The 25,593-nt window shown below is 41.4% G+C and overlaps 1 protein-coding gene across 2 annotated transcripts in view; it reads right to left on the bottom strand.

Moving 5' to 3' along the window:
- SLC14A1 (solute carrier family 14 member 1 (Kidd blood group)) overlaps positions 1-25,593 on the bottom strand; it is a 97,428-nt gene that overhangs the window by 3,149 nt on the left and 68,686 nt on the right. For both annotated transcript variants that reach the window (XM_036734136.1, XM_036734894.1), the window contains exons 6-8: positions 16,116-16,263; positions 15,832-15,966; positions 57-106 (exon numbers count right to left, since the gene is read on the bottom strand). In XM_036734136.1, the coding sequence (XP_036590031.1) occupies positions 57-106; positions 15,832-15,966; positions 16,116-16,263 (333 nt within the window). The remainder of the gene's footprint in view (positions 1-56; positions 107-15,831; positions 15,967-16,115; positions 16,264-25,593) is intronic.

Genomic DNA, 25,593 nt, shown 5'->3' with positions numbered 1-25,593 from the left:
GAGCTTACAGTATTCATTCTAACTGAATGGGAAAATCCAGATGAAGGCATACTTACCACAGCCATCATGTTTCTTAATGCTATGGTCAGGTAAGCAGTAAACAGAGCTACAAAGGAAATAAAAAACAAGTGTTGGTAAACAGTTATTGTTCAAGGAAACACGGCTGTTTTCTGAAACCCAAACTGCAATCAGAATTATCTTTTTTTCTTTGGGTTCTCTTATCACTTATATGCCTTTTTTGGTTTTGGTTTTTAATAGAATTTTACATCTAGAAGGGAATGCAGATATAATCTGCTTTACTTTCCAGACTTTTTTTTCTTTTTACAAATAATGAAATTTAGGCCTAGAGAAATGAGGTTACTTGTCAATATCTTTTGTCCCTTTTCCTTCTCTGTTTCCACTGCTGAGCCCTACAATGTTGTTGTTCAGTTGTTTTCAGTCATGTCTGACTCCTTGCGACCCCATTTGGGGTTTTCTTGGCAGAGATACTGGAGTGGTTTGCCATCTCCTCCTTTGACTCATTTTACAGATGAGGAAACTGAGGCCAACAGGGTTAAGTGACTTGCCTAGGGTCACACAGCTAGTAGATGTCTGACACCAGATTTGAACTCAGGAAGATGTCTTCTCTGTCTGCCTCTCCACCTAGCTGCCCCAGAAAGCCCTATCATCAGCCCTCATTATTGCTCACCTAGATTATAACAATAGCCTCTCCACAGGTCTTCCCACTTCTTCCCTCTGTCCTCCTACAATTCATCTTTCACACTACCACCACACAAATTTTCTTGTGCAGAAATATATTCACAGTCATTCCTTGCCTTCAAAATGTCAGTGGCTCCCTAATGCTTCTGGATTAGAGTTTAAACTCATTTTCTTCTGTGGAAGGAACTGGGGTGACTTAGCCTGACCTTAAACTACTTGACCCTAATCTTGATGACCACCTTGCTGCTGTAGGCATCCCTGGTCTATTCTTTGGGGGTGTGGTCAGTGACTAAGAGTCTTCTCCTGCACACACACACACACACACACACACACACACACACACACACACACACACATCTTGTTTAAGATAGGACAGAGTGAGTCACCCAGGATAAACTGATGTGGATGATTTGTGAGCAGAATGGAAGATCTCCTTACTTTGCCTTTCCCCCAAGGTCTAGCCTTCTCCTTAACTTCCTTTTGACTGCTGAGGGCGCCATCATTTTATAGTTACTCAGGTCCACAACAACAGCACCTTCTTTGAGTCTTAATCTCCTTCATCCCGTAGATCCAGTCACTTGTGAAATTTTGTCCTTTCTACTGCTACCTTCCACTACATCTCTGTCATCAGTGGTTTCTTTCACTATCTTCAAGCCCTGATCATCTGGACTATTGTAGTAGCCTCTCAGTTAACCTCTTTTCTTCCAATCTCAACCCTTCAATTCATCCTCCCCACAGATGTTAATGAAATTTTCTTTTCTTTTTTTTGGAAGTAATTGGGGTTAAGTGGGTTATCCAAGATCACACAGCTAGTAAGTGTCTGAAGCTGGATTTGAATTTATATCTTCCTGACTTCAGACCCACAGGCAAAGAAGTGGTTCAGGCAAAATGCTCTAGTAATACTTGAGGAAGGAGAAAATACCTTCAGCCGAAAGTATCAGCTAAGGCTTCATGGAGAAGGTAGTAACTGAGCTAAGCCTTGAAGGAAGGGAAATATCTCAATACCCAGAGATGAGGAGGGGGTGTATTCTAGGCACATGGGAAGCCTTCATGGATACAAGAGATCAAATATTATTTCATCTTTATCTCATCCTTTTTCATTTCTATTTTACCTATCTTTGTAGTCTATAATTATTAGTACCATAATACCTGTATATAATTTATAAAGAAGCAATATACATGTCATCAGGTGGGTGGCACAATGAACAGAGTATGGGGCCTGGAGTCAGGAAGACTTGAGTTCAAATCCAGACTAAGATACTTACTAGCTGTGACCTTGGACAAGTCATTTAACCCTGTTTGCCACAGTTTCCTCATCTGTAAAATGAGCTGGAGAGGGAAATGTCAAACTATTGCAGTATCTTTACTGAGAAAACCCCAAATGTGGTCATGAAGAGTTGGTCGTGACTGAAATGATTGAACAATAGATTTACATATACTATATATATATATATATATATATATACTCAAAAAGGTTTACTCATTGGGGTAAGTGATCAAGAAAATTGGGAGACCCTATAACTCTAATGTTACAGATAAGAAAACTGAGACCCAGAGAAATTAAATAGTTTAACTGATTTCACATAGGTAAGAAGTGACAAACTTGGAATTTGAATCCAGTTCTTGTGCCTTTAAATCTTCATTGTGGCCACTTACCAAAAAGAAAGAAAGAAAGAAAATTAAACTACAAGGAAATGCTGGGAGTCAAAAACAACATCTCTTGTTTGCCAGATTATTAAAGCCATTATGCAGAAGGATTAGACTTGTTTTACTTGGACTCAGAGGGCAGAGCTAGGAATAATGGGTGATAGAGACAGATTTTAGTTTGGTGTAATGAAAAATCTCACATGTGATTGGAAAAAATAAAATACTACTAAGGAAAAAAGAAAAGCTTTGTTGCCAAAAATGAGAAATAGGATGCCTCAGGAGGTAATGGGTTCCCCTTCCAGGAAAGTCTTCAAGAGAAGGATGGATGATGCGTGTTAGAGATGGTCTAAAAGGGATTCCTGTGTTAAGTACAGGTTGGACTTCATGGCCTCTGAGCTCCCTTGTAACTTTGATTCTCTGAGACTCTGTGATGACTCTGATCTCTAAAATGCGGGTAAGGCTAACTTACATCACAGAGCTATGGTAAGAATCAAATAACATAATATGGATAAAGTAACATTGGATTCAAATCCCAAAGTCTGTTACTTGATACCTATGGGAAAAGAGATTCTTTCTGAATAATCAGATTATTTAAAATTAGAGGGTTGGCAGTTAGGTGGAAGAGTGGATAGAGTGCCAGGCCTGGAGTCAGGAAGACTCATCTCCCTGAGTTCAAATCTGACCTCAGACACTTAGTAGCTGTGTGACCCTGGGAAAATCATTTAACCTCTTTTGCTTCAGTTCCTCATTTGTAAAATGGGCTGGAGAAGGAAATGGCAAACCACTTTAGTAACCTTGCCAAGAAAACCCCAAATGGGGTCATGAAGAGTTGGACATGACTGAAACGGCTGTGCAACGACAACGAAAATTAGGGGGTTAGATGAGGCCGGCGGTCTCTGAGCACTTTGTAACCCTAAAGAACTATTATCATTAGAAGAGCAACAAGAAACTGTACTTGAAGATTCAGCTCACTGAGCAGCAGCACCAGCATCAGCAGCAGCTGTCTTTTATTAAATCGGAAACAGCTACAAGGGGACAGTTTCAGAGTGAGGCAGAATGATGGTGAGCATACCACGTAGTTGTGCTTCTGAGTGTATTCACCAATAAGTCTACCTTCTAAAAAATTTAGGAAATTATTTTAGCTGTGTTAGCCAGGAAATTAGGGAGACAGTCTCTGGGTTCCTGCTATTCATCTTATTGTAGAAATGAGTCTTTCTGCCCACAGCTGATGTCTCACAGTCTCTCACAATATGGCTATCAAGCAGGCAAGAATTCTCCTGTCTCTGGATTGCTTGTGTTCCCTTCATTCCATCGTTCTAGAATGGAAGGATCATGAGTCAAGCAAAACAGAAGACCAATAAGGCTGTCTCACATGATGAGACTTGAGTCCTAGGGAAGTTAAATGACTTATCCAAGGTCACACTGTCAGTGTTAGAAGTAGAATCTTAATCCTTTGTTTTAAGGGTCAGGGCCTCTTTCATTGTGCCACAAAGGACTCATTAAAGTTTCCACAAAATTCAATTTTCGAGGCTGGTCTGTGCCAGGCCAAGTATTGAAATGACTGGAGGACTTTTTTCCCCCCTCAGACTTCTACTAAGGAGTTATTAGTCAGCAACCTTTATTCCCTGAGGGAATCTAGTCTGTCATCCACATTCTCCAGACCTATCTCGCATGACCCAGCCTGGAAATGTTGTGCTCCTGAATTTCTGAATCTTCTAGATGTTGGGCCTTGTATTCTCTTATTTAGGGATCTGAGCAAAAAGGTTATGATTATAGTCCTGGCCGAAGAGGCCACTTTTACCAATAAGCAAAAGTCTATTTCTATCTTGTTCATGGAGCCTTCCAATATGACTCATGTTTATATAGTTTTACAAAGCACTTTCCTCAAATCTTATTAGCCTTCAGGATAGTAGTGCCCCATAAACCAACAGATCTGCTTCCAGCCATCATTGAGGAGAGAAATCGTTGTGAAGATGAGGCCCACCTTCCTCATCACTACTAACAACTGTTGACCAACTGCCACTAAAAGGCAGAGAAGCCCAGGAACCCTGAGAGTGGTGGCAGTCCCCAGACCGCTCATTTCTGCTTTCAGCCTAGTTCTCACAGCCATCATCCAGGGAAGCAACTCCTGTGGAAAAAAAGCCAGCCAACCCAATGCCACTTACAGGGCTGGCCAGCCTAGCTGGAACAGCAAGAAACCCTGAGGGGGGGTCCAGGAGGCAGTGGGTGACAAATAAGTCAACCACCACCATCACCCTGGCCACCATATCCCCTCAGACCCTGATGGGGAAAGCCCAGAAACCAAGAGCCCTGGTTACAGCAACGTTAAATAATGACATTTTAAAGAAAGGCATTAATATCTGCTAGGCAGAGCAGGGAGTAGAGTACCGGCCCTGGAGTCTGGAGCACCCAAGTTCAAACGCGGCCTCAGACACTTGACACATTTACTAACTGTGTGATCTTGGGCAAGTCACTTAACCTCAATTGCCCTGACTTCCCCCTTTCAAAAAAAAACAACCCAAAAACAAACTTCTGCTTGGCTGCTGCACCTTAAGGACAGTAAGACTTTCCATTTATTTTACAGCTGAAACCTTCCATATGCGTTGTCTCTCCTATCTATCTACTTGTGCTTAGCACAAAGTAAAGGTTTAATAAATGGATTTTTCACTTATTTTCCAGCTGTGTCTTATTCTTAGTGACCCCATTTGGGGTTTACTTGGCAAAGATCCTGGAGGGGTTTGCCATTTCCTTCTCCAGCTCATTTTACAGATGAGGAAACTGAGGCAAACAGAGTCCAGTGACTTGCCCAGGGTCACCCAGCTAGGTCTGAGCAAGTGTTTGAATCAGGTCTTCCTGACTTCAGGCCCAGTGCTCTATCCACTGCACCAGCTAGCTGCCCAAAATAAATGTATTATTCATTCATTATTTCATTCATCCATTCAAGGTAGTACAAGCATCATTATCTCCATTTTGTGGATGAGGACACTGAGGTTAAGTGCCTTATTCAAATCCACACAGCTAGTATATGGCAGAGTTGTGACATGAACCCTCATCTTCTGACTCCAGTGATTTTTTTCCCAGGATGCTAAGCTGTCTGAATTCTTCAGCCCACATGGGTCCTTCCTTTTTCCCGGCTCCTCTAGCAGTTTTCCAAACCAGTTTAGACCCCAGTACACTTAGGGGCTTTTTAAAGATCGGCTAGTTTTTGGAGATGATTTCATAGATAGGGAACCACACCCAGAGAACTGAAATGACTTCCACATGATCGCACAGTAAGTCAAGTCAGGTCACTGGACCATAGGAGCGTCCATTTAGAGTTATAAGGGATCTCAGTGGTTATTGAGTCTAACTCCCTAATCTTACAGATTTGGAAACTGAGGCCTTAAGAGATCAAGTGACTTGCTTAGGATCTAGGAGCTAGTAACTTTGTCAGAGGCAGGATCCAAACCCAGGTCAGGCACTCTGTCTCTAAATCCAGGATTCTTTGCCTTTACAGTGGTATGTTGGACACATTTTTGCGTTTTGTCTGCATTACTAACATTTTCCCCATAACTTTCTTAAGACTAGACAATCAGCAAAACAATACATCATGCCCTGATTTTGTAGCATTTGCTGATTTCCAAGGTATAAATGCTTACTCTGAAAATTTAACAATTTGGCTATCTCAAGTTGATGAGGTGCTTGGACCCTAATTCTAACAGCCTCTGCTTAGGTGCCTGTGCCAGAATCCCAATTCCAAAACACATCCAGTTCTCAAAACATATTCTCTCTCAGACTGTCTCTCTCTAGCTAAAGGGCAGCCTGCCCCAACTTATCTCTGCTTCTTCCTTTGTAAGCAGCTATGCCCGACTATAGATTGATTTCCGTATGCTGATAACTGACTGTACACTGAGTCATAACCATATTTACTATTTACTGACCTTTCTAACATGTATCTTAGAGACAGTATTTTGTCTAACAAGACACTAGATGAGAAACTATTCCTTTTAGCCCACCCTCCCCCCGCCCCTGACAGTGTACTTAGTGATGTTTCACAGTAAAGACCACACCCCCAGTAACCCCACTGTGGGCTATTTCCTAGAGAACTCTGGGTAATATGCCTGCACAATAGATACTAAATGTGCATGTTCCTTTAAGAACTAACCACGCCCTGAACACTCCCTAACCACTCCCTAATCCCACCCCCAAACACCTAACTGACATGTCCCCCCCCCCCATCCCCTATTAGCTTCTACAAAGATCCCCCCCCTGCACCCCTCTAGGGTTGCAGGTTCCCTAAGAACTCTTGCCCGCTGAAAAAGCGTAATAAATCTTTGCCTCCTTGACTTAAAGAATGCTTGTGTCCGTGAATTCATTCCAGGTGGCCTCACCCTGGGAACTTTGGTTTGGGATCCCTGCATCCCTGGGTTTCCTCTCCCCCTCTACAAAGTGAGTATATACTCCAGCACACACCTGATATGCATCACACTACTGGGGGGGGGGTGGGGATGGATTGGGGGAGTGGGGTTGGGATGGGAGGATCTGAAGTACCTCCAGGATAAAGGAGTACTAGAGAAATTTTTAAGCAAAACAGAATAAACCGATCCTTTTTTTTAAAAGATTGCTACACATAATAGATATTTTTGATAGACACAATTTCTTGGTTGTTATTTTAGAGTGGAAAGTATAGTTAGCTTAGAAACATTCTTACTGAGAACCTGTTTACATTACTAAGAGATTCAAGGCTTTTAAGAACCCATCTGGAACATCTTCTTATAGTTTGTGTCTGTCATGCTGGCAACTGATCCTAACTAGGAACACTCTCTGGTGCTGGTCATTGATTATTTTTAGGTGCCTTGGTCTTTTCTCTCCAGCAAGACTATAAGTTCCCTGAGGTCACTGTTGAACACAAAGTTCACTCTCTTGTGAGTTTCATTCCATTTGTTTCCTTAGTTAAGGTTGACCTTAAAGGCAAGCAGAAGAGCCCTATAATCCACACCCAAACTAGGTGCAACCAAAAGCTGGAGGGTTTTCCTAGTTGTCTAGAGACAGTGAGGTGGTACAGTGGATAGAGTGCCTGCCCTGAAGTCAGGAAGACTCATATCCCTGAGTTCAAATTTGACCTCAACCGCTTACTAGCTGGGTGACTCTGGGCAAGTCATTTAACCCTGCTTGCCTCAGTTTCCTCATCTGTGAGCTGGAGAAGGAAATGGCAAACTATTCCAGTATCTCTGCCAAGAAAACCCCAGATGGAGTCACAAAGAGTCAAACAACTGAACAACAATAGAAGCCCCACCATTTAGAGCCATCCAGGATTTCTGCTGTTCCTGGACATTGTTCCTTTCAGCAGGCTAAGATGGTCAAGGATCACTCTAATACAAGTAGATGAAAATCAGCACTGTGATAACCCAGCTAATAAAAGATATGCATGTTCACATTTTGCACTGATGATACAAATAAAAATTAATAATTTAATTGTGCCAGTTCCTATTTAAAAGTTGACATGGAGGAGCACTATTCAGGGGTGGGGAACCTGAGGCCTTGATGCCACATGTGGCCTTCTAGGTCCTTGAGTGTGGCCCTTTGACTGAATACAAACTTCACTGAATAAATCCCCTTAATAAAAGGATTTGTTCTGTAAAACTTAAGACTCAGTCAAAGGGCTGCACCCAAGGACCCAAGGGCATTTGAGGACTTAGAGGGCCATATGTGGCCTTTGAGGCTGCAGGTTCTCCACCCCTGAACTAAGTTGTCCCAAGGGACCTTACCAGGTAAAGGCGAGGAATAATTCTGGGCTAAGTCTTGGTTATTTATTTACTTGCTTGACTTGAAAAGGCAAGTCATTTTGATATCACTGTAAAATGAGCACTGTGAAACTGGATGCAACATTTTACTTGCCAGGAATGTGCTTTACTTCAAATCCCTGTGCAAACAACCCTGTTATATCTCCCACCTGTGACCTGACAACACCTTAAAATTGTCCCTCCTGGTTAGAGTATTTAGGGTCAGAGCACTCTCTCTTCTTGACCTTTGAAGGTTTGCTAAGGGTTTCCCCACACCTAGGCTAGCATACTCTCTCCCCTCCAAAAAGTGTCTCTCTTCTCCTTCAGGACTTAGACATAGCCTCCTCCTCCCAGAGCTCTTGCCTGATTGATGCTGAATTACAAACCTCCCCTCCTAATCTCAAATGTTCTGATCACTCCATGCTTTTCCATGACACTAGACATCTGTACACACTTCAGCGCTGCTTGAAGGATTTTGCGGTCATGGGTATGTGCATTGCTTAATAATGAGGCTCATAATATTAGCTAGCATTTACACAGTACTTTAAAGTCTTTAAAACACTTCATCTACATTGTCTCATCTGGTCCTCACAACAATCTTGTGCTAATATTGTGTGCATGTGTGTGTATGTGTACACTAATATTATTCCTACTTTACTGATGGGAAAATGAGTCTCTCAGAGCTTAAGTGGTACATAGCTTACACTTCCATTGATACATGCCTTAGGATGCTGTTTCATTAGTTGTTACTGAAAATATTTGTCACCTGGTGGGCACCTTTCTGGTGATGGAACTCTCAGAAGTTATCTGGGTTGGTCTTTGGAATATAGCACTCAATCCAATCTCAGGTCCCTACTCAAATCCTTTCCAGCTGGGTAGGACCTTCCAGAGCTCACTGTCCTCTGGTATAGGGAGAACACAGGGCTTTTGACTTTTGACTGAGATGGTAGTAGCTAGGACTGAAGGGAGCCAGAATCTCCCGCAAACACCCTAGCAAGGCACCAGGGGCAGGACTCTGTTGTATTGCTTATACTCAGATGTGGGTTGCGGTCCTGAGTCTTAGTTCCAGTGTGAGGAGGAGCACTAGCAGAGCAAAGCTTGTGGCCACAGGAGAGCAGGGACCTGGTCAGGGTTCCAGGGTTGGAAAGCTACTTGTGGTCACTCACAAACCAGGGCATAGTACAAGAGAGTAGTAGATATACCTCTCCCTAGATCATACCACCTTGTGATAATCAAAAAATTTATGCGTCCCCAGAATAACCCATGAAAACAGTTACACAAAAGAACCTGAAGCTTGGGACCATGCCCCTTCCACTTGGGAAGCAGAGCCCCACTTTAGCATGGAGTTAAAAGTCAAGGAAAAAGTTCTGACAATAGAAAGTTACTGTGGTGACAAGGAAGATAAAAACACACTCAGAGGACGACAACAAAGTAAAAGTTTCTGCCTCCAAAGCCTCAAACACCGCAGCAAATCTCTGTGAATACACTAGGAATGCAGCAATGGTAAAGAAAACCAAAGAGAAATGGTTATAAGTGCCTTCATTCAGTCCAGAACTTTACAAGAAAATTTCAAGAAACCTTTGGAGACTCTGACCACGCTGGGTAGAGGGTGCACAAAAAGTTGGGATCCACAGTAGGATACAGGACCAGCCAAGTGCCCAGGCAACCCTCATCTTTGTCCTGAGCCACGACAGGACAAAGAGCCAAGGTAGCATCTGGGAGATAGACTTGAAGCCTTCTAGAAGGCTCATTACCAGGGGAATAGCCAACATCTGATTGGGGCTTTGTTAGCATTACTGAAAGGGATGGGAGGCGAGATAACTCTAGGTTCAGAACTGTGTAAAGAGGAGACAGAATGGGTGGAGGCCAAAACCTAAGTTAAACCACCACTAGGAGACTAAGCCCAAACCCAGAAATTACTGCCAAGGGTGGGGCCTAGCCTTAGCCCCTTAATCCAAGAACAAACAGTCTGCTCACATCACCCAAGAGCAATGGAACGAACAGTGTCTGACCCAAGCACAAAGCACCAATGGAGAATCCAAGGTTTACGCAATGACACAATGAGATATTGGAATATTATGTCAGGTGGAAAATGTTTAGGCAATCTACTTATTCTTTCACTTGTCCAAGGAGGTCTTTTTCCCTTCTCTCCCTTCAGAGGTCCAACCTACCCTACTCTCATCTTACAGGTTTGTTAAGGATAGGAACTACATTCAAGTAAAACCCTATGGGAAGGGGGCTGGATTCTCGTGGAGGTACAAGTTGGAGTGGATGACCTCTGGGGTCCTTTCCAACTCAATTCAGTGACTCTATTTAGTTAATGCTCCACTTATCTACGTACTCTCCCCTCTGAACTTTAGATTTCCTGAGGATGGGAAATATGAGTAATTAAAACATTCTCGTTTACCTTAGTATAGTCTCATTGGTTTTCCTTTTTGTGTTGTCTCCCCCAATTAGAGTAAGAACTCCTTTAGATAGAGGACCGAATCACCTTTCCTACTTTTATCGCCAGCTTTTAGCATCATGATTGGCACATAATAAATGATTAAACACTTATTTATCCATTCATACCTAATTTGTTACCTAATTAACCTAAATACTTTCCTATGCATTATTTTAAGAGCTAGTTACATATTCCAGGAGAAGCAATAGAAAGAGCATTCGACTTGGAATCACGCGATACTTGGGTTCAAACTTTCCTCCAATACTCATAAGTCATGTGATTGTGAGGAAATCACAAACTGAGCCTCAGGTCTCTCCTTTGTGAAGTGGGGATAGTACCCTCTGTGGTACCACCTCACAAGGCTATTGTGAGAGTCTACTGAAATCATGTATATAATGTGCTGCAAACCTAAAATTCAGAATCTTGGGATCTCACTAGTGTGGGTTCCTCTCTCCGACAGTGTAGATCGTAACTGATCTCATCCTGTGCAACTCTTACCCACAAACATTCTAGGTGGACCCTCTGTGGATGATTTATAGGAGGATATGGATAAGTATGTAAATGGGCTATCCAACTGCCATGCCTTGTTCTTCCTCTGTTATTGGCTCACATTCTCTTCTTAAATCTCTTTGATAATGTATTTCACTCTGTTTAAGGTGCACAACTATTCACTGGTAGTATGCTATATTCACACCAATCAAGCATATCTCAGTTGTCCCATGAGTGACCTTGAACTTTGTTTCTTGAGACTGGTATTTCGGGATGAGCAGTTGTAGAGTACAACCAGGACAACACTAGGTTTGCTTTTGTTTTTAAGATGTGCCTGTGTTTCAGGGAGCAATTTGGTTTCATTAAAGGGACCAGGCAGTTTCCACATAGGTAGTCCAGTCTCCTCTCTTCATCCTATTCAACTCTGGGTCCAGTTGTCATCTGTGTACAGTGCCTATCCAAGATCTCTGCAGTAATGGACTAGCTCAATGGCCTGTCCATTCAGAATGTACCTCATGGTATCGACAATAAGCATTCTCTATCCATTTGTTTTTTTCTGTGTGGATAGTTAGAACAAACTCTGCAGTGATTATGGATTTCATTTTGGAAGCTCTTTCATGGTCTGGGGCTTGATGCAATCTGTGCAATGTCATTTGCAAGCAAGAGCACTAGAGGCACTTTACTATCTATAGGAAATTCTTTTCATTTGGATTCTGCGCTGCAAATCCTCTAAGATGGGGGCAAATGCCTTTGATGAGCATAGGTCTCCTTATTCTATAGCCTACTTGAAATTAATAATCAGAAGGTCATCAACATTATTTCTAATGTTATATCCTTTAAGGAATCTCTTATGAGTTTGACTCTTACAGGGGAGACACCTTACTGGATATTAATATTTGAAGTGGCACTCTCTAGGATCAAATGCTATTTCTGTAGCCAACAAGCCTATTAGTACCATGAGATATGGTATTCTATGCACCTTTTATTGATTGTGTGACTATAAAAATGTGGCTTGCTTTGGCATATGATTTGTGAACTGTGTTCCCTTATCATAACTTATTTAATGATATCCTTGAGATATATGTATATAATATAAATGTATATTATTCTTATAAAGATTTTATAGAAATGGGAAAATTGGCATATGGATGAGTAGCTACTGATTTTTTTCTTGATGGCTTTTTTTGGGGAACTAATAACATCTGAGATTTTTCCAAGCATTTGGTATCTTCCCTTCTTTCAAGTATCCTGAGAGGCAATGTCTCAGCGTCTGCACATTTGTGTTGTGTCCAGCACAGATCTTATCTATGTCTATTTGGTCTCATCTAGCTGCTTTTACCGTCTTTGTTTTCTTTAATGCCATTTCTACACATTGGAGTTGTGATTTTAGAGCCTAACTTCATTGTCATTGAAGAAAATACTTTGTTATAAAAGTCTTAACAGATCTTTGCTTTTGTACGGTTTTTGGTTTTTTTTCCTAATTTAATCCTGCAGTGCCATCAGGATAGTCTGGCTTAATTGTGTCTCATTCCAAATATGGTACGGTGGAAAGGGTATTGGCTCTGGACTCAAAGGACCTGGGTTCAAATTCCACCTAATGTTTACTACCCATGTGACCTTGAGCAAGTCACAAGTCCTGTAGGCCTCAGTGTTCATATCTGTAAAATGCAGAGAGTTGGACTAGATGCTTTCAGAAGTCCCTTCCAGCTTTAGCTCCATGATTCTCTATTGTTTCTTTCAGTTTTTATAAAGGATACCATTCATGATCTTCTACCATCTTCTTCCATGAAATTTGGCACCTGAAGTTATATTTGAAATTGGAGTTGACCCAGGATACCATAATTTTTTTTTGGTTGGTAAGATCAAGTGTTTCCTGGTTGAGGTGGTTTTCAGGTTCTTTTGGTGTTTTGAAAATTACTTATATGTTAAAATCAGACAATTTCCTTCTTTGTTTTTTTTTGTAATGCTATTCAGTGCTTTCTATGTCCAGTGCTTTCTGACTCCTTTCTTGAAGAAAATATCTATTCATGACATATAGGCATTTTGGCCTCTTTTCTCTATTATTCCTGTGACATATTCTCCAAAATATTTTTTGCCCTTCTTTCTGCTGCCCATCATGCATTGAAGTCACCAAGTATGAAAATATGTATTGATTTAATTTGAAGTATCTTATCAAATTCCTTGGGGCAGTGAGGTGGCGTCATATTGCATAGAGTGCCAGATGGAGTGCTGCATGGAGTCAGGAAGACATCTTCTTGAGTTCAAATCTGGCCTCAGACACTTACTAGCTATCTGTTTGCCTTAGTTTCCTCATCCGTAAAATGAGCTGGAGAAGGAAATTGCCAACCACTCCAGTATCTCTGCCAAGAAAATGCCAAATGGGTTCATGAAGAGTCAGATACAACTGAAACAATCGAGTAACAATGGCTAAAGAGATCTTCACCCAATGACCAGGTTCCTGGTAATGAACTTCTTGGAACTTAGCTAGGTTGGTTCTCAGAAATGAGAACGACTATCACTGAGACCATTCTTCAAGCCTTTGCAGCATGGCAGGATGTTCCAGAGCTTGTGCTCTACTTTTAGGGACCTAAAGATCCCAGGGTCACCATTATGAACCAAAGAGATAAGTCAGCTTCTATTATTATTCTAAAATAAAATAAAAAAAAAAACAGTGCCTAAGGGACTCCATGGGTGTGAGAACTATAGGAGAAAAAGGCAGCTTTTTTAGACCCTCGGCCAATGTTCTAATGTCCCAGAGCCATAGTCTGTCTATGTGGAAGGAGGCAGTATGGTGTGCTAGAAAGAACACTGGCAGAGAAATCAGGAGATACAAGTTTGACTGGACCACTAGGGAGATGTGTGGTGTTGAGCAATGGACTTCCCTCATAAATGAGTTAACAAGGTCCCCCTCATCCCTTACACAGCTTTGATTAGACAATTCACATATTCCCCAAAGTTTACAGCCTAATCAGCTAATGCACCTAATGAAGTGGATTTAGTATTTAGCTTAAAGGAATTTGCCGTTGAATTCTTTAGCCTGAAACATTCTCCTGGTGATGACAATAATCTAGATCATTTTATGGCTGAAGAAACTGACGTCCAGGAAGTTAAGAAACTTACCTAAAGTCACACATATCCCAAATGGCAAGAATACCAGACTAAAGAACAATTTACATTCATTTTCCCCTCAGCAATAAAAACGACAATAATTGCAGCTTAGATCTGAATAGCACTTCGTACTTTTAAATTGTTTCATCATTGTGATCTCTTATTACATTCAAAACAACCTGGGGAGGTAGATGGGGGGTAGGTATGATTATTCCCATTTGACAGAGGAAGAAATTAAGGTCAAGTGACTTTCTCAGTACATAAAGATCCTAGGCAGAAAGAGTCATACCCTTGACCCATTTGGGATGCTTTTGGTTTTGTTTATTCAGCCCCTTCTGTTTAGAGACACAGAGTCAATGCCATCAGACAATGTCTTACAGATAATCCAGATCCTCCCCCTCCTCCAGCCCCCAAAACTCACTTAAACCCTATTGTCTTCTGAATTCTTCATGGATTCGGTCTCTGTCTCCCTGCTCCATGCTCCCCCCCACCAAATCCTGCCATTTCCCTTAGGGCAACTAAGACAGAGGTTGAATTTTTCAAAAGGACTTTGCCAGCGGCCAAGACAAAGTTGGTAGAACAATTAAATTTGCAGGATATAAAATTGTTGAGTCACAGAGTGTAGAAGAATCCTAGCCCTAATTGGCCAGGGCTGCTTCCTGAGTTAAGTAGCCCCATTTTTACCCCAATAATCCCCTGGACCTTGCCCTTCCGTGTGGCCAGCTACCACGGTACCTAAAGGGAATGCTACTATACATTATGTATGCGTACACGCACACACACATATATATGTATGCACATATATGTACACATACATGCATGTATATATGTATGTATATATTATATCTAAATATATACATATGTACATATGTGTGTATACATATATATCTCCTTGTGCACCTTTTGTCCATCTTCCAGTTCCTTTTTGTGTCAAAGAGGGGCCCTCTAAGGTCCTTCTCTATTCATAAGGCAGGGCCAGTCTGCCTTATACAGCACATCTAAGTATAGCTTACTATACGTAGCGTAGCTTTAAGGGACAGCTTCCTTTCTGCCTGTGACTGTTTCTTGACATTAAGGCCACACTGAAGTTAGTGGATGAGATAGAACAGGAAGCCAGCTATCCTGACATTTAGACAATGTGGTGTCATGAAAAGAGCCCCAGATTTAGCATCACAACCCCTGGGGTCAAGGTGCCCATCTGCTCTTTTACTACCTCTGTGACCCTGAACAAAGCATTTAACTTCTGGTCCTCATTTTCCTCCTCTCTAAAGTTAGGGGGTGGCTTTGTATGATCTGAAGTTCCTTCTAGCTCTAGTCCTCATTTTCCTTACCTGTAGAATGAGCAGGTTAGGTTAGATGACCTCTAAAGCTCCTTCTTACTCTAAACCCATCACCCTAAGTCTAGTTCTGAACCTGGGGCCCATGAAGTTTGTTTTTTCAAAAATATATATTTTGATAATTATTTCAGTGTAACTGGTTTCCTTTGTAATCATGAACATCTTATTTTATGCATTAAAAAACATTCCCCTGAAGTGTCTATAGATTTCACCAGATTGCCAAAGGAGTCCATGACACTAACATGGTTAAGAGCATCTGTCCTAAATCTGATGCTTCTAGGTCAGTGGGTTTTTTTTTTCAACCCATAGTTATTAACCCAGCCCTGGAGCTTCATTGGATACATACCACAGGCAAGTGATAGGAGATGGGTTTGCCAAGTGAGAGCCATGAACATCCCTCCTATTGCTATGCAGGCTAGTGAGCTGTTGAAGCCCCATGATCCAGCATAGATATCTTCAAATGAAGCTGAAAGGCTCAGCCCTGTCACACAAGAGAAGTGGAGTTAGTGCACATTTCAAGAAGGGGCCCGACACACTGAAAGGAGCTGGATTAGGAGAAGCTTAATGAGAGCCCAACATATCATCTACTTTGTTCAAGAGACCCACCCTTACCAGGGACAATGGGAGTACCTGCTATCATCCCCACTATTGATCCAATCGCTGCATGCAAGCCCATGAGTGGGGAGGAGAGGAGAATGGCAACCAGGAAAAGCCCACCAGTCCAAGGATTATCACAGCCGTAGATCTGACCAATTCCCACTGGGATGGCTTTGAGTAACTGCAAAATCACCCCCACCCCCACAAAAACATACAGGGTTAATATAAACAGCCTCAAGTGAATATTGATAATAGCTATAGATATTGAACCAAGTTCCACAGGACAGATAAGACAGAATGAGTCATCCAAGATGGAATTTTGACACTTTGGGACTTGTACAATTTGATCAATGTGGTCCTTCCACATGACCCCAGCCACTAGCCCCAGACAAGATAATTTCATGAGTTGCTATGCTTGAGAAAATTATAGCCATTGCTAATATTAATAACAGTTCTTATTGCAGACCAAACTATTGCCCATAATTGCCCAGATATAATGTTGATTCACAGAAACTCAAGAATAATATTTTGATGGATGTTGAGATCCCAAATGGTTATGGTCTCCAAGCTCCGTGGAATGAAAAGCTTTCAAATCATAGAGACCTAGAAGAGGAGACCATAATCATGTGGGAAGAGGATGAGGAGCATATCATCTCTGATATCCTGTATGCTACTGGAGTTGTACTAAGGATGCCTATGGTGAACCTACCAAGAATAAACTTCCAAATCTATTATTTTCATTCAACTAAAAAAAACCTGTGCCAAGTAAACATTGAATGCAAAGAAATAATAATAGGATAACTTCTTGTCCCAAGACTGTGTCTATCTGAACCCCAACAAAAGGAGAGATAACAATAATAATAAATGCTGCTAAAGACTTGAACTTAGTCTAAAACTTCCATAAAATTGGAAGCAATTAATAGTAAATTGATTCACTAGGACCATTCTTACAATTCTGTTGTTGACTACAAATATTTGTCTAAGGTTTTGGGGCAGCTAGGTGATGCAGTAGATAGAGCACCAGGCCTGCAGTTAGGAAGATCTGAGTCAAATTTGGCCTTAGACATTTACTAGCTGTGTGACCCTGGGCAAGTCACTTAGTCTCTATTTGCCTCAGTTCCTCTTCTGTAAAACTGGGACATGCTGGAGAAGGAAACAGCAAACCACTCCAGTATCTTTGCCAAGAAAACCCCAAATAGGGTCACAAAGAGTTGGATATGACCGAACAACAACAAGCCTTCCTTTATGTCAGTCATCGTAGGCAATCACCACATAATATTCTTAACCACTCAACTATGCACATATTTCCTGATTTTATTTCCTACGTAGGTTCAAGCTCAATGTTCTTTTCACAGAGCAGGATTCTCAGGAAGGAATAGGGTCTGACTTAATAAAAGTTTATCCTTCACAATAAAACCATTGATGTGGACCAAGTGATTAATTTTCTTGTGACTATTTCCCTGTTTGTCTTGGTTGTTAAGTAGCATACAAACACACATTAAATTATTTCAAGATGATATGTATATGGGCTTCAATAAATCTTTGCATACTTTTAAACTGTAATAACTTAAGTCTGTAGCTATGGCTGAAACAGTTTCATGGCATTTAAAAGTAGATTCATCTTGGGGCAGCTGGATGGTACACCGGATAGAGCATTGACCCTGGATTCAAGAGGACCTGAGTTCAAATCTGAATTCAGACACTTGACACTTATAAGTTGTGTGACCCTGGGCAAGTCACTCCACTCCATTGCCTCACCAAAAAAAGCGCAAATTCATCTTAATTGGAAGCAATCCCATACACCAGAGTCATATTTCAGATTCCATAATAAAGGGAAAATGGCTACAGTCAAAAAGGAGGTGAACCAGCTGTGTCCTGGCAAACAGGCCTAAGTCCAGCTGTGAGAAGGAAACTCAAGTTGTCTTCAAATGCCATTGACTGAGAAGTAGCATTCTATAGTGGACAGAACACAGGAATTTGAGTTATTTGAGTTAGGGAGGCCTGAGTATGAATCTCAGCTGAGACTCTTGTTAGCTATGTGATGCTGGACTTAACACGCCTCAGCCTCAGTATCCTCTTCAGAAAAAAAGGGGCATGAAAATAATACTTCAAGAACCTTCCTGAAAGTGTTCTATAAAGTACTTTACCAACCTTAAGGACTGTTCAGGGTGTTCCAAAAGTCTTAGTGCAGTTTTAAGTTTTAGTAGCTTAACTTATTTGAATAGGTCAGGATTGATTTATTCCCGTGACACATAATATCTTTTAAAACAGTTTTATTCTTTCTTTTAGTTGCATATTAATTTTGACTTTTGGTCTAACTAGGAGCTCTTGTTGTTTGTCCTTCATTTTCGAAGAGCACCAGGGCGATGTCTCCATTTGCATATGAATTGGATTTAGGTGAGGCAGAGCTGCGCAAAGTTGTCAGTCGCCCTGTCCCAGAATCATCAAATCATTTTGTCCTATGGCAGGACAAAACCCAGGAGAAGTGGTGATGGCCTGGCATGCAGTAGATAACTTTGGCATTTTTGACATCTGACCAAGCTCTAAATTCTCAACAGCAGCTACTTCAGTTGCCTTCATGACCATTGGAACAAATTGTTCTCATCTGTCCATTCTGTCTGGTGGAAGTCTTCACATGCTTGGGGTAGATATTCCCTCTAACTCACTGATGGGTTTGAGGCCTGTTAGTTACCCTCAACCTGGTTTATCCCATCTGCTAAGATGATTCTACTGGGTTGTGGCCTCTGCACATGCTACAGATTCTTGAAGCCACAGGTGAGAGTTGGGTGCCAGGTGGACACCAAGGGTGGATGAGCAGCCCTGAAAAGGGCTTGGCAAGCCATCACACCAGAGGGGCTAGTCCTCCTTGAGTACCCCATACATCCCACTGGGAGCTCTAATAAAATAGATTATATACAAATAGCTGAGTATTAGAGTCATTTCCTGTCGCTTAAAATACCAACAATAAAATTTTTTGTGATTTTTTTCAGTGTCCCCTCCTCCAGTGTCCCCTAATTCTCTTGTCAAAAGAAAGCATTTATGATATATATAATATATATATGTACACACACATATACATACACACATATACATACATACATACACACACACATACATACATATATATATGGACATATATATGAGATATATAAGGTTTCTGTGTCACCTAAAAAGCTTTTGGTCTCATTTCTTTTCCTGATCCATGCTTAATAATGTAATCCTCACTGTCTTCACCTTTTTCTACCTTTGCAGTGAAATCACCAAGTATCAAAGTACATGTTTATTTAATTTGGAGGTTCTTTTCAACTTCTTCATAAGATCTGCTCTGACAACATGACTAATATGGAAATATGTTTTACATGATTGCACACATATAACCTATAACAAATTGCTTACTGTTTTAGAGAGGAGGGAGGGAAGAGAGTGAGGGAGAAAATTTGGAACTCAAATTAAAAAAATGAATGTTAAAACTGTCTTTACATGTAATTGGAAAAAAATAAAATACTATTAAAAATCAAAATAAAATAAAACCCACTGCAACCATTGTTGTTTCACAAGCTAAAACTCCTCTCAATTTTTTTTTTGCAAATTTACTTTAATGAGCACTGAAGTGTGAGATGAACAAATGAACCATGAAATGATGTTTCTTGTTGCCTTTTGGCACACAATAAAACGGATTCTTCTAATTCCTTTACTCTTCAAGGAGAGTGGATAAGACATTCTTCCACTTAATGATATCTTAAAATCCTACTCTTAGAGTTAGAAAGGCTCTCAGAGCCATCTGGTCCAACCCTTTCATTTTGGTGATGAGAAAACTGAAGCACAGGGAGATTGTCACTTGCCCCAGGTCTTATGGGTTTCAGATAGTAGAACTGGGCTGCAGACTCAGGCACTTCAGTTCCAAACCCAACACTCTTTTCACTGCCGTCCTTCCTTCTTCCTCCTCCTCCTTTAGTGAGAATACAAAGACTGATAGGATTCAGTTCTTTCCAGTAGCGTATGTGCTTGTTGGTTGTTGGAGAATGATCTCACACTCAGAGTACAAAAGCCAAATTGAAATGTACAGATGGTCTGAAAGACATGTGCATCCTTTGTCTTCCCCTCCCTACCCTCCCACCTGTTATTTTACCTCTCGAACCACAGAAGTGCAAGGGGGCAGCCTAGGACTGAGGGCTACTTGGTGCTTTTCTTTCAAAGGTTGCCAGCATCAGAGAACTCATTACTAAATGGTCAGCTTACTGGTGAAGAGTCTTTATATACTTAACTAGGCTCAGAAAGCTGACTCTTATCTGTTGCCAAGATTATACTTGAAGCCTTTCTGGCAGGGTGATAATAATAGTTAACATTTATATGTGTGTGGAGGTTTATAAAGTGCTTTCCACAAATTATCTCATTTGATCCTCATAACAAGTCTGTGAGATAGGGTTTTTATTTTTATCCCCATTTTACAGATGAGGAAACTGAGGCAGAGAGTGACTCTTCCAGGGTCACTCAGTTATTAAGTGTCTGAGGTGGGATTTGACCTTCCCGAGGTCAAATCCAGCACTCTAGCCACTGGGCCGCCTAGCTTCCACTAGGGTAGAAAATTGACAGAGTTCAGCCTTTGGGAACCCAGGGTCACCCCCAATGGCGTAGGAATTTGTGGAGGATTATTATCACTTTCCTCCTCACCATCCATTTGTATTGATGCAGGGGTGTTAGAGTATTGCTCGGTGGTTCAATGAACACTGGGCTTGGAATCAGGAAGATCTGAGTTCAAATCCAGCCTCAGCCACTTGCTAGCTCTGTGTCCCTGGGCAAGTCATTTAATCTCTGTTTGCCTCAGTTTCTTCATCTGTAAAATGAGGAAACACTGGAAAAGGAAATGGTAAACCGCTACAGTATCTTTGCCAAGAGAACCCCAAACAGGGTCATGGAGAGTCAGACACGACTGAACAACAGCAGTGTGTAGAGTAGAGGGTAAATGAGTTGCTCAGCATTGTGCAGCCAGTGTGAGCCAAGTCTTCCTGCCTTCAAGGACCATTATCATCCCCCTGCTTCCAACTGGATTTCCTGCTTTCAGGGTCTTCTTGCTCCAACCCATCCCTCACACAGCTGCAGCAGAAATCTTCCCAGGGCACAGATCTGATCACCCTCCCGGCTCAAAAACCTAGTGGCTCCTTATGGCTTCTAAGACACAAATTCTTCAGGTTGGTACTTTATGAATCTTAACAACTTGCCTCCAGTCTGTCTTCCTTTTCAGCCTTATTTCAAATGACTATCCTTTCTACCACCGACATCCCATTCAAACTGCCTTACTATCTGTTTCTCAAACTTGAAGTTCCATTTCCCTTTGCTTCTCCCACTGCTTAGAATCTACTCCTCCTTCCTGCCTCTCCATCCTCATCTTCTTCAAGACTCAGGCTGGGTGCCATGAAACCTTTCTTGATCTCCCCCAACCCCAACTATAGTTAGCGCTCAACTCATTTGGGGTTTTCTTGGCAGAGATACTGGAGTGGTTTGGCATTTCCTTCTCCAACCCATTTCACAGATGAGAAACTGAGGCAAGCAAGGTTAAGTGACTTTGCCCAGGGTCACAACAGCTAATAAGGGTCTGAGGCAGGATATGAACTCAGGTCCTCTTGATTCTGGCTCTAGCACTCTCCACTGAACTCCTATTGGCCTGGATGATCTCCAAAGTCCCTTCTGGCTCTCATGCTGTTATTCTTTGCCTTACTAAAATGTTGGCTGTGATTGGTTAGTCAGTGGGTGAAGGGATGGGAGGAATGCTGTTCTAAGAATCTCATTTGTTTCTGAGAAATGCACAAGGGCTGTATGACACTATTTACAAGGTTGGCTTACCTCATCTTCTTTACTACTGCATGCATTTCTTGGATTATTAAGTATTGCAGAAAATCAACTTCAAAGACAATGGGAACTAACATTTCATCGCCAGAATGATTTAAAGTCACATGCCATCAGAGAGCAGTTTAACTGACTTTTTCTTTCCCCCTCTTCTCTCAGTAGTATCTGTCTAATTTGGTAATGTAAGTTACAGGAGACTGTAACAATAATGTTGCTAGCAGCAAATATATAAGTTTAATTAAAGTAAGATTGTTAATCCCTTAAAGCTGCTTTCCTTAGAAAAGCAGATCAAAGAACCTCTGCTAGCAGCCCTCTTGTGTGCTCTTGTTGTTGGTCTTTCATCCCAACAGCACATGCTAGCAACATTGTTGTTATAGAGACTCATCCCTACATGCTATCAGAGTGACTAGTCGGAAAATGAAAAATTCAACCCCACAGCTAGAAAGTAGATTCACTGATTGCCAAAAAACTGGTTTGGCAAAATTGTTTTCTTTGGGCAGAATTTGCCCAAACTGACCCATTGCTGGCTAGAGCATGCATGACCTGCTATAAAACTCTGCTTAGTGCTGGTGCTGGGGAAAAATGGAGAAGTCATAATCATAATAATGATTGCTTACATTTATAGTGCTTTAGATAGAAACGTTTGTGGTTTACAAAGTGCTTAATGTATATCATCTCATTGGAGTCTTGCAAATAACTCTCCCTAGGGAAGGCAGGGCAGTATAGTACAACCTAACTGGGTTGAAGGTCAGGAGACCTGGAGTAGGGAGGACTTTCCTACCATCTGAGCGAAGTTAGAGAAGGCATAAATTTTCTAGATCCCAGTTTCCATTTTTATAAATTGGAAATACTGATATCTAGCTTTCCTCCTTTTAAGTACCTGCAGGCACTTTATCACCTCTTGGCCTGCCCTTCATGGTCCAACATCCTACCTCAACGTTGCCTTTTCTTCTTCTTCCCAATGCACCTTCCTTTCCCAGAACCAGGCTCTTGGTTCCTTCTTGGGTCACAATTTGCCAAGGTGATAAACTCATTCATATGAATGTGCTTATTGGAGAGGCCTAGAAGAAGTCTCCCCATGACCTTCCTCTTGCTTCCCTTCTAAAAACATGTATGCATTTTAATAGGGACCTTCTGGAAACAATGACTCTAAGCATGAGAAATTCAGGCCATGTAGGAGAGAAGGGCATTGCCACATCAGGCAGAGGAAGTACTATTTTGGGGGCAGGTAGTACCTGTTCTGGTGGTTATTTCCCTTAAAGCTATCTCCATGGACTGTATTTATTTTGTAAATACTGACTTACTTAATGTGTTGTCTTCCCCACGGTGATGTAAGCTTCTTGAGGACTGGTATTGTTTTGACTTTTTCATTGTATTAACATAGGTCTCACACATATCATACTTAATAAATGTGTTGTTTGTTTGATTTCCATCCATGTGAAAGCCTGGTCCTAGATCCTTTGTCCAAGAGCTATTATGAATAATAGCTTTGTTTGGAGATTGGAAGTTACACCATGGGTTTGTTTCCAACTTAGGATGGTGCCAACATCTGAACAGTCCTAGCTTGGAGCTGGGACCATTTTGAAGGCATCCTTAGCATCCAGGGAAGCCTTCAAACACCTCTGGTATCCTCTGGACCACTGAAGCCAAGTTTCAAAGGCTTCCAGATTGGAACTGCTGTTTTACATATGATTGTACCCTTAGAATGTTTTTTTCTTCCTGCTTTGAATTTCCTCATACTTAACTTTCTCTTTTAATTTCCTTCTGGTCCACTGACAAAGGGGAGAAGCAGTTACTCATGACAGTCAGTCCTCAGATTTGCTGGGTGATAGCTACTTGGCATATATAGAGAATAATAGCTATTTGGGGTCTTTAGCTGGAAATTCACTAAAGCATTTTTCAGTCTTTGAAAACAAGCACTCATAAGTTAAAAAGGTCAGGTTTCCTTTCATTTCCTCTAATATCAAGTTCTCTCTGCTTTGCAGTTATCAAGATGACCTTAATCACACTTGCCAGATAAACACTAAGAAGAACCAGAATTCACGTCCTTCGGTTCTATCTTTGATGCTTTTCTCTTCTACTTCTCTTTTCCCTGTTTTTAACCCCAACCTATATACATGGAAGCAGTTAGATGGCACAGTGGATAGAGCTCTGGCCCTAGGGTCAGGAAGACCAGAGTTCAAATCTGGACTCAGATACTTACTAGCTGTGTGACCTTGGACAAGTCAATTAAACTGTTTGCCTCAGTTTCATTATCTGTAAAATGGGGATAATAATAGGACCTGTTCTCCCAGGGTTGTTGGGAGGCTCCAATGAGATAATAATTGTAAAGCATTTAGCACAGTGCCTGGCACATAGAAGCACTATGAAGTTAGCTATTATTATCATCATCATTAGGAATCAGAGACGGAAAATTTGAATGCTGGCTTTCCTAATAATTATCTGTGGAATTGTGGGCAAGTCACTTTACTGTGGTCCTCGTTTTCTTCAACAATTAAATAAGAGGGTTGGATTAAATCAACGATCCTCTCAAAACAAGCAAAAGCCAATTTATAGCAACTAAAAGGCCAAGGAACCAGGACATCTGCTTTCTGGTTCTAGATCACTCATTTACCCATCATATGACCGTGGGCAGTATGGTCCTACTCTCAGAGTCTGTTTCGTTCTCTGAAAAAGGAAGAGAAGCAGCTGCATGGTATAGTAGAAACTACACTAGCTTTGGAGCCTGAAGATCTGGGTGTGAAGCCCTTCACCACCTCTTAAACCCTGAGTTGTCTTGGGCAGACCCCTTCCTCTCTCTAGGTCTTAATTTCCTCATCTGTAAAACGGCAGAGGTTGATCTCCAAGGTCCTTTTAAGTTCTTTCTTTCTTTGTCTTTGTCCACATAGGGTATCTTCATCATCATCACCATCACCATCATCAACATCATCATCATCACCATCATCTTCTTCCTCCTCCTCTTCCTCATCTTCTTCTTCCTCTTTTTTTGATTAGGTAAAGAGACCTCATTTCTTATTAAGCCTTAATCACTGAATGGGGATTGCCTCAGTCAAACTCTTACCTGTTAAAGACCTTAGCTTCAAAAGACTAAGGTCCTCCACTGCCTCCTGGGGCCATCTCCTGTTATCCTGATCTTTACCTGGCCATTGGACCCAGATGGCTCTAGAGGAGAAAGTGAGGCTGGCAACTTTGTACAGCCCTCCCTCACTTAAATCCAATTCACTTGCAAGTCAAGACATCACCTCCCTGATGTCATGGTCCTCTTCAAGAATGAAGGACAAACAACAACAACAAGAACAAGTTCTACATCTGACAATTTCATGATTGGATAATGAACACAATTCACTTTTATATGGTTCTTTAAAGTTTACAGAGAACTTTCTTCCCAACTCTTTTTTCCCAACTTTATACAGTGCCTATGGGTGAGAGTTGGGTGGCAGATGGACACCAAAAGTGGACAAGCAGCCCTGAAAAGGGCTTGGCAAGCCCTCACACCAGAGGTGTGAGGCCATTACCAGTCATCATGACTCTCTCGAGTGAGGCTGATAACTTTTTGCAACTCTGCCTTTCTTAAATCCAATTCACAGACAAGTCAAGATATCACCCGTCATCCATTATTTTACCCCAACATCTGATGTCATTGGTTCTCTTCGAAAACAAAGGATGA

The sequence above is a fragment of the Trichosurus vulpecula genome, chromosome 1 (genome assembly GCF_011100635.1).
Source record: "Trichosurus vulpecula isolate mTriVul1 chromosome 1, mTriVul1.pri, whole genome shotgun sequence".
NCBI classification, from domain to species: Eukaryota; Metazoa; Chordata; class Mammalia; order Diprotodontia; family Phalangeridae; genus Trichosurus; species Trichosurus vulpecula.
Note: the sequence above shows the minus strand (reverse complement) of the source record. Positions and strands in the feature narration are given on the sequence as shown.